The sequence below is a fragment of the Symphodus melops genome (genome assembly GCF_947650265.1).
Source record: "Symphodus melops genome assembly, chromosome: 17".
In the NCBI taxonomy this organism is placed as follows: Eukaryota; Metazoa; Chordata; class Actinopteri; order Labriformes; family Labridae; genus Symphodus; species Symphodus melops.
This window is the reverse complement of record NC_136707.1, coordinates 3,108,982-3,117,867: the sequence shown is the minus strand read 5'-3', so window position 1 is coordinate 3,117,867 and position 8,886 is coordinate 3,108,982. Positions and strand designations below refer to the sequence as shown.

Below are 8,886 nucleotides of genomic sequence, written 5' to 3'. Positions count from 1 at the left end.
TCATTAGTTTCTTTAATAATTCTGTTTCCAGTACAAGATGCTGCAACAAATTTGTTCTTTTTTTGCTGCAGTATTTTTTTTTCATATTTCAAAGGTATTTTTTTTTGTTTTTTTTAGGAATGACGTTATCAATAGAAGATTTGTACACAGTGAGCGATCTGAAAAGGGGGGGTGCTGATGAGTTTGGTCCTGTTGAGAGTTCATCATGTAACTGGAATGATTTGAAGGAATGTCATCAGCAGATTATCAACAACAACAAAAAGATAATGTGTCCTGATCAATCAATCAATACTGCTTGAAAAGATATATCTAAATGATATCATCAGATATTTTACAGTACAGTAACAAGAGTATACACCTGCAAGTACCCATACCTGTAAGGAAATACTACAAAACTGTCAGCAAGTACTCCAAAATAAGTACTCACGTAACGCTTGGCAAAGATTGAAAAGTACTCCGGAGTACTTTAAAACTTCCACTGAGGAAAATGAACCAGGACCCTGCTTACCGAACTCATGTAAAGGCAAAGATGAGTTTTAATCTCATGGAGGGAGTTCAGACTTTGAAAGCATTTTTAAGGTTCTTAAAAGATTTTGGAAAGTTAAAAAAAAAAAAAATCCTCCTGCTGCAGCTAATAAAACTGATTATTGAACGTTAATAAACATCTGTGCTTTGAATTGTTTGCCAAGTCTAACTAAACCCTCATTGGAGACAGCAAACCAGAAATACTTTTAGACAATTAACAAAACCAGATTGTGTACCAGACTTTCAATTGGTGTTCATTTAAATGCAGACCAAAGGATGATGGGAGTAAAGAGGGTTTTTTTGTTGTGCCGTACAGAAGATGCATCTGCCTAAATCTTTGTGAATTGCATGGTCATAATGCTCCATAGAAAGAGTTTAGAGGTTTATAAAACAAGACAACTAGAGCAAAAAAAAAAAAAATCAAGGTTATTATTTTCATCTCTGATGTCCCTTATTATCCATTAAAGCTGGAAAACAAAAGAATCACAGGGACATACTGTGATTATTCAAGCCTGAACTTTGAACTTTGTGTACAATTAAAAATGACAAAGAAAAAAGTTCAGCTATGATGCATTCGCTGATTCTTTAACTTTCAAATCGTCCTTTAAAATGGAACTGTCAGCGGCTCCTCTGGACTGGAGCAGGACCGAGCCTCGTTCAAATTAATCTTCAGAAATAAAACAAAGATTGTCATCAGATTTGTTTGTGAGATGAATCTCCTCCGGATTGGACCCAGGTAAGGAGCAGACACGAGCTGAACTATGATTTCACTGTAAAACATTTTTTTTTTCTTCCGTTGTTCAGATTTACACTCTGAATCACCACAGATACATACAAGTACTTTCTGTCAAATACTGCTCTTGGAACAGTAAAAAAAAATAAAAGGTGTGGTTGTTTCAGTGAGCAGGGTCCTGGTCAGTCCGGAGCTGCTGGTCTGTTTCAGTAAAAAACAAACAAAAAAAAAACTTAAGTACTCAGACTGGAGTACTGCGGTATTTGTGCTTGTGTATCAATAAGTACTCCAACGTAAGTCCTGGGACCTGGACTCAACACTCAGACCATTTTACAGAGTATCTACACCCATACAGACACACGACCACAACACGCATACACAGACGCACACACACGCACACACAGAGACACTTGCATAAGAGCAAATGAGTCAGAGTCGCCCTGCCCACAGATAAAAAGAGCACAAAAGGTATGAAAATGTAAGAAAAGTTTGATAAGGAAAGGTAATATATGTTTTTATAAAAAAAAGAGGAATAATACTTTGTGTTTTTGCGCGAGGTTAAAGGGTGTTTGAGTCGCTTTTAGCTGCTGTCGCTGCCCACGCTGCTGTTACTGCTGCTGTTGCTGCTGCTGCTGCTGCTGCTACTCCCAGTGTCCACGCGCTCTCGCTTGTGGATCTGCTCGTGAGCTTTTAAGTGACCTGATTGGCTGAAAGTCTTCCCACAGTGGGGGCAGGCGTACGGCCTCTCCCCCGTGTGGATCTGCTGGTGAGCCTTCAGGTGTCCGAGGCGGCCGAAGCTCTTCCCGCACTGCGTGCAGCCGAACGGCCGCTCGCCCGAGTGGATCTTCTCGTGGGTCTTTAACACGCCCGAGTTGCTGAAAGTCTTCCCGCACTGCGAGCAGGTGAAGGGCTTCTCGCCCGTGTGGATCTGCACGTGGTTCTGGTAGCTCGTCTCTTTGCTGAAGCTTTTGCCGCAGTGCTGGCAGCAGAACGGCCGCTCGCCCGTGTGGCTCAACTGGTGCGCCTTCAGCTCTTTGGACTGGCCGAAGCTTTTTCCACAGGTGACGCAGATGAACGGACGCTCGCCGGTGTGCAGGCGCTGGTGCGAGCGCAGGTCGTCCGCTTTGGTGAAGCCTTTGGGGCAGTGAGCGCATACATACGGCTTCTGGCCCGTGTGGATGAGCTGGTGGCGTTTGAGGTTTCCGGCCTGGCCGAAGCTCTTCCCGCACTGCGAGCAGGTGTAGGGTCGCTCGCCGGTGTGGATGCGTTGGTGCGTCTTCAGGTTTCCCAGCGTGCTGAAGTTCTTGCCGCATTGCGTGCACGAGAACGGCTTCTCGCCCTGCATGTTTCTAGGTTTCCTCACAGTCGGGTTCTGTGATTTGGTCGTTGGCACGGGACCCCCGCCCGCCGCCGTCCCCTCGGCTGAAGTCTTCCTGTCCTGTGCTGGCTGCAGCTCGTACAGCACGCCACCTCCGAGCTCGGGATCTAACTTGCCCATGCCGTCCAGCAGTAGCGCGTCGGGCCGCAGCTTGTTGAGCTCGGTGCGAAGCTCGGCCATGTGGATGGACTCGAGTGCGTTGTGCGGACCCGACATGATGTTGGCCTCGGGGTATTCACACTTCAGGGAGCCCAGCTCGGTGTAGTAACACTGCAGGTCCACATGGTGGTCCGACTTTATGTACTCCAGCGTGTCCGTCACCTGAAACACAAACAACGTATTCACATCTCATTCTCACCACAGTCCTTTAACACTACAGTGACCTTTTCTGCACTGGCAGCGAGGGCCGGGCGATCGACTTTTTAAGATGCATCGAAATATCTTCAAGATATAGGATAGGACAACATCGTTAGCATCGATATAGTTTATGTTGCATTAAAATAACATCATGTACGTCGTCTGTAGAGCTGCTCGTTCACCTGTCTCATCTCACTGTCTGTCCCTCTTCACCCTGCTCCTCTCTTTCTCTCTCTGAGACAAACTCAAACAAATCACTTTAGTTTAGTTTGTGATGCAGAAAATTCATTCAATTCACAAACAGGTAGTTTATTTTCATGGACATGTTGAACGTGTGTGACTGACTGTTAATATAAAACTTATCGATGCATATCGAGTATAGCCATTCAGTTCAGCCAATCAGAGCTCAGAATCATCAACGTGCAAACCCCTCAAACGCCGCGCTCACAGCGCTTTGACTTGAAAATAAGAAAACTTTTGGAACCCGCTGGAAAAAAAATAGACGTAGCCAATCAGTACCGAGAGAGGACGGGAGTCCTGGTATCATCTTAGTCAACAGCAGCAGCAGCATGACAAGAACTTCATTCATTCAGACTCGTTTTTCTTTCAGGTCGAGAGCTGCTGCTTGATACGACCCCGACCCCCGAGAGAGAGAGAGAGAGAGAGAGAGACGACATGAGGGAAAGGACCCACATGTCCGACTCGAACCTGGACCCCAGCGCCCCACTCTGTAGGGTTCACACTAAGTTACACTAAGAGCCAGCGATTATCAGTGTGTTAGTGGACTCAGGCTGTAAAGGTCTGACCCTGCAGGGATGAAGCATCAGAGCTGGATCACTCCTTGTTTGGGTCGTCCTGCTTCAGAGTGGCTCAGCGCTGTAAGCAGCTCTCCGTCTAAAGGGATTAAAGGCGTCACTTAACGATATTAAGATGTCAGCGGGGTAAGACTCTATGCAACACACTCGCTCAGGTCTGTGTGAGGATGGAGAGGTCGAACATGTCAACATAGCATCAGGAGAGTGGAACCTGCCGCTACTGTCAAACTACGTAGAATGATGTGTAAGTCAAGAGGACGGGGAAGGATCCAGAAACACACAACATCCACTCTTCTCTCCAAAAACAGACATTTCACCTGCTCTGTTGATGACAGGAGAGAGGAGGAGAGTCTGCTGTAGAAACTGTCAAGAATGAAAACTGACGGCTCGTTGAGAGTTTGCAAAGCTGAATTCCTCCGTCAACAATAAAGCTAAGCTACGCCCAGTCGGCCCACCTCCCTGTTCCCCCGCTGGCCTGCACTCACACTGCTCCAGGACGAACTCGGCCTGAGCACGGTTACCTCGAGTACACAGAATACAGGACAGCCTGATTAAAAGAAATCATCATCATAATAAAAAAAAGGGATGCTTTGGCACATCGGAGGACACAAACATTACGGCAGCATGAACTGACTGTAATGTTTCATTAGATTCCTCGCTAACACTCGGGGCTCGATTGAACTGCATGTGCGCCCTTAATATCAGTTTTGGTGGCGACAGTGTTTCGATCACGAGTCGAGCCAGCAGGGCTGACCGGTCCATGTTTACCTGAGAGATGTAGTCGAACACAGAGCTCGGCTCGTAGTGCGACTTGTAGTCCAGCTCTGCCACGTCCGTGTGGTGGAAATGTCCCAGGTGGGCGTTGTCGAGGTGACTGTGATGCTCCGACTTGATGTAGTCGAGGCCGCTGATCTCCATCTTGATCTGCTCGTGGCCCAGCTCGGCGGTGGACAGCGGCTGGATCTCCGACAGGTCCACGGTCCGGATGGGTTCCAGGTCTCCGTCCTCCGGCTCGCTCTTCACGCACGGCAGCATCACCAGCGGCTCCGCGATCTCGGCCGCCAGCGAGCTTAATGTGGGGGTGGGGCAGTCTGAGGACATGAGGGCCAGGGTGGGCGCCGGGTCAGAGGAGGCGGTCCCTGAGCCACAGTCCACCTGCAGCGAGGTGTCCAGAGGCGGTGGAGGGGAGCCGCATTCAGGCGGCATGCCGAGGCTTAAACACTCACTTTCCAAGTCTGTCATGGTGGGGGGCGGAGCTAACCCTCCTCACCTCTATCCGAAACGACACTCCTCCCCCTCGTCCACGGTCGACCTCTCTCCCTGCTTCGAGTAAGTGTACCCGTCCTGAGAAGGGGGTAGAGGCTCAGAGGTAGGGGACGCGTCCCTGAGTGTCTCTTCAGGGAATCCAACAACCGTCCTTAGACCAGCCTGGGGAGAGCGGGGGGGGGGGGGGGGGGGGGGGGGGGGGACAGGTGGGATTTAGCTGATGTTCGTCTGAATACATCACAATGAAAACAAACAAAAACACAAAGCAGTCAAGGAAGCTGAAGAACAAAAAATAACTTATTCAACTTTGACGTTTGTCGTTTTGTGGAGGCGTTGAGGAGTTTTATCTCGTCACTATTAACAAGTTATTACATTTATTTTCCCTTCAGGGATCCTTAACGTCATGTTGTCAGACGCTTTGATTCGAATAGATGACTTTATTAAATCGGATGCCTATTAGCGACACACGCACAAAAACATTTTTTAGGAGGGCAAACTTTGTCAAACAACGACGATGTTGGAGGAATTAAAACCTCAAAGAATCTGAAATGTTAAGACTTCGTATTCCTCTTTGTCATTTAGACCACAAAATAAAACCTGACTGTGACTCAGGGTTCAAAATATTGGACGTCTTCTCAGTAAACCTTGAATCGGTGGGATTTTTTTTGTACCAAACCAAAAACTAGTCAAAGTACGAACAGGATCATCATTTACTGACAGAGCCAATAAAAACACATGGATCTAAATTTAACTTTGGCAAAAAGAGCAAATGACAGACCACGTCTGAGAGGGATGCGCATGATCTTTTTACGATTGTTTTGAAAGAACTCATTGTTTCGCTGAATGTGGAGAATGTAATGCATGCAGGACTTTATCAGAAGAACCGAAGCTGTGATTCGATGGGGATGGACTCGGCATGCACCTGATGATTGTCATTAAAAAAAAAAAAAAGAGTTAAAAGAGCAAAGATGGGACAAGAATAAACTGACTCTAACTGATCTAAACATGCACACTGGATTTAAAAAAAAAACAGACAAAAGACTAAGTTTTCTCCAGCAGAGGGAGGAGACGAAGCTCTTTGTTTGAAAAGTTGAGTTTTCTGCAAGAACTTCCGTTTCTGCACAAACATGTAAATGTGCAAATGAGACCTGGATTACTACTACAACACTACAGCTGCTTCTACTACTACTACTACTACTACTACTACTACTCCTGCAGCGGACACACACACACACACACACACACATATATATATATATATAAAAGTTTTAGTCTCTGCAGTAAGAAGAAAAAAACCCTGTGTGGCTTTGTCCTGTATATCAGGCTGGTGCAGACCGTTTGCTCCTGCAGCCTTGCTGGCTCTTTTGCTGCAGCTCCGGTGACAAAAGTTTGAGCGGCTGAGATTACCTGTCTGTGTCTTCAAACACTCAGGTAGCTTTTTCACTCCGCCACGCAGACTTGGCTGCAGGAATCTGGCGCTGTTTTTCCCTCTGTCAGCTCCTCATTCACACCACCACCTCCTGTTAACATGCACGGTGTTTAAGTCTGTGTGTTTCTGACGCCCCGCAGTGAAAACTATGCATCACAGAGGGGGACATTACTGTGTTTAAATTCACTGTTCTGCCATACAAAGACAGGGCAGGATGCCATGTTTAGCGAGCTAACGCAGCTAGCCAGTGGCCATCTTGTTTATCACACTAACGTTGTTGGCAGCCTGCTAAGCTAACTAGCGGGGCTAGCTGGTGTTAGCATGGGGGAGAAAGTGAGAGTGCAGCGGGGAGCAGAGGAGGCAAAGGGGGGGGGGGGGGGCAGTGTGGGGTTATCTGCCCCCGCTGTCTGCGGTTCTTTCTGCATTTTTTTGCGGCGCAGCGGGGAGCGGCGCACAAAAACCGGATCACTGCGTCCAAAATCTGCGCCGACACACTCCGGGTCCGGGTCTGTCACCGAGCCCGAGCAGGAAACTGAGCCTAGCGGCGTTCAAAGAAAAAAAGATCACCTAGGCAGAGCTTGGGGGGGGTAACAGCGGGGACAGAGCTACGTTACCTGTGGGGGGTCCGGGTCCTGGTCCGTTTCATGTCTCGGCTCCGCTGGCCGTCACTTGTAGCTCCCTCCGCCGGACCCGCCACGTCCACCTCGGCAGAACAACCCGCCGCCTCGCCTCCTCTCCTCCCCTCTATCACTGACTAATTCCGCTCCCTCCTCCTTACCTTCCTCTCCTCCCTCCTTCTTACCTTCTTCTCTTCCCTCCTTCCTTTCTGGGTTATTTGACCCTTAGATAATCCTTCCTTGCTCATTTCCTTCTTTCTTTCCTTGCTCCCTTCCTTCCTTTCAGCTGGTGAAGGGGGAGTCGGCTTCTTATATATCAAACAGAGGAGCCAGTGTTGGGTGATATAGTCCTGCCCACCTGCGAGCTCCAACTATCAGCCATTGTAATGATTTGTCCTCTGAGCAAAATCTTCATCTCCTATTTGTGGGCTGATTTAATTTGACAGAAATGAATTCATACATCTCATTTAATCATTGATGAGAGACTGATGTGACGCTCACCTGGTCTGAGAAAGGAGGGGATGCAAATTTGGGGCTGATAATAAAATACAGAATAGGTAGTGAAAAAGTGTTAATCGGGTTTGTTTTTGTGCCATTAGAGTCAATATCATAGTTAATAGTTTTATTTAAGTCAGAGGAAATCACTGAGCGTTCTCAGTGAAAGACAGTATTACAGAATACAAGTGTATGCATGTGTGAATGCAAACAGATTCAAATTTCACTCTGACTTTCCTGGCGTACTTGTTGCCAGCCTCCTAGTAAAACGTGCACATAAAGTCCAGTGAATGAACCAATGTGTAAACACAGCAGGTAAAATTAAGGATAATTTCCCACGAGCCAGCTGGAAGGGTGAAGATTTTAATACCCTGCAGCTGGCACACAGCCCGTGTGATCATGCTGCATATTCTGGGTTTTGGCATCTCCTGTTCACATCGGGTATAGCAACAAGTTCCTTTTAAAACAGTTGTAGTCTGGATATAGAAGTGCATTCACACGTTTGGGTTGATCTTTTTCAGTGGTTTTGAATTTTTAAAAAAAAGGGCAAGTAAAAAAAACTCAACAAGGCCACAGAGTGTTTAAAAAAAAACCATGCTTGCTTTACTCAGCTTCTTTGTTTTTTTTACGTCTGGATCCATCTGAGTTTCAAAATGCACAAGTATCTATCTATCTATCTATCTATCTATCTATCTATCTATCTAATTTGTAGGCCATGACCTCGATGGAGCAGAGCCGTATCAGTTTGAACCGTTAGGGCAGGCAGCCAGTGCTGAGATGTCGTTTTTAGAGGGTTTGATTTTGAAGCGAGTGCATCATACTCCACCTGCCTCCCGATCAGCCAATAGAAAAATAAAAATGCTGTAGCCCCGATTTCGACCTATAGAGGGCAGTTGCTACGCATATTTCGAACACAACATTTACAGAACGTTGAGATTTGGAACCAAATTGATCAATAACACTACTCAAAACCCATATTCATGTTTTCAACCGAAAAATGGTCTAGGGTGTTTTACTCTATAAATCTTGAAGGAACTTGACATGAAATTCTGAATGTCTTGCACAACATTTTTCAGTTTCCCTTCCTAGTTTTAACTTTATGGGGACATTAATATCCCCCTCTATTCCCTCACGACCAACAGATTCAGCAGATGGCTGTTCAATACGAGTGTGGCTGTGCTTGAGGTTTCAGTTTCTCCTTGTTGCTGTAATTTAGCTAAATGTTGCTTAATGCTGCGTTCATGGTGCATTAATGTTGGGACTTTGTAATT

At 46.6% G+C, this 8,886-nt stretch overlaps 1 protein-coding gene across 3 annotated transcripts; it reads right to left on the bottom strand.

Annotated features, from left to right (window-relative positions):
* LOC306838492 (uncharacterized protein) lies at positions 1-7,501 on the bottom strand. 3 transcript variants are annotated; one of them, XM_079366694.1, is made up of 3 exons: positions 7,306-7,501; positions 4,577-5,236; positions 1-2,957 (listed from the first exon to the last, which is right to left on the bottom strand). In XM_079366694.1, the coding sequence occupies exons 2-3, from the start codon at positions 5,048-5,050 to the stop codon at positions 1,839-1,841; spliced, it is 1,593 nt and encodes a 530-aa protein (XP_079222820.1). In that variant the 5' UTR covers positions 5,051-5,236; positions 7,306-7,501; the 3' UTR covers positions 1-1,838. The 3 variants fall into 3 exon arrangements, with proteins under 3 accessions (XP_079222820.1, XP_079222818.1, XP_079222819.1); XM_079366692.1 differs by lacking the exon at positions 7,306-7,501 and adding an exon at positions 7,118-7,299; XM_079366693.1 differs by lacking the exon at positions 7,306-7,501 and adding an exon at positions 6,482-7,093.
* Between the last annotated feature and the right edge of the window lie 1,385 nt (positions 7,502-8,886).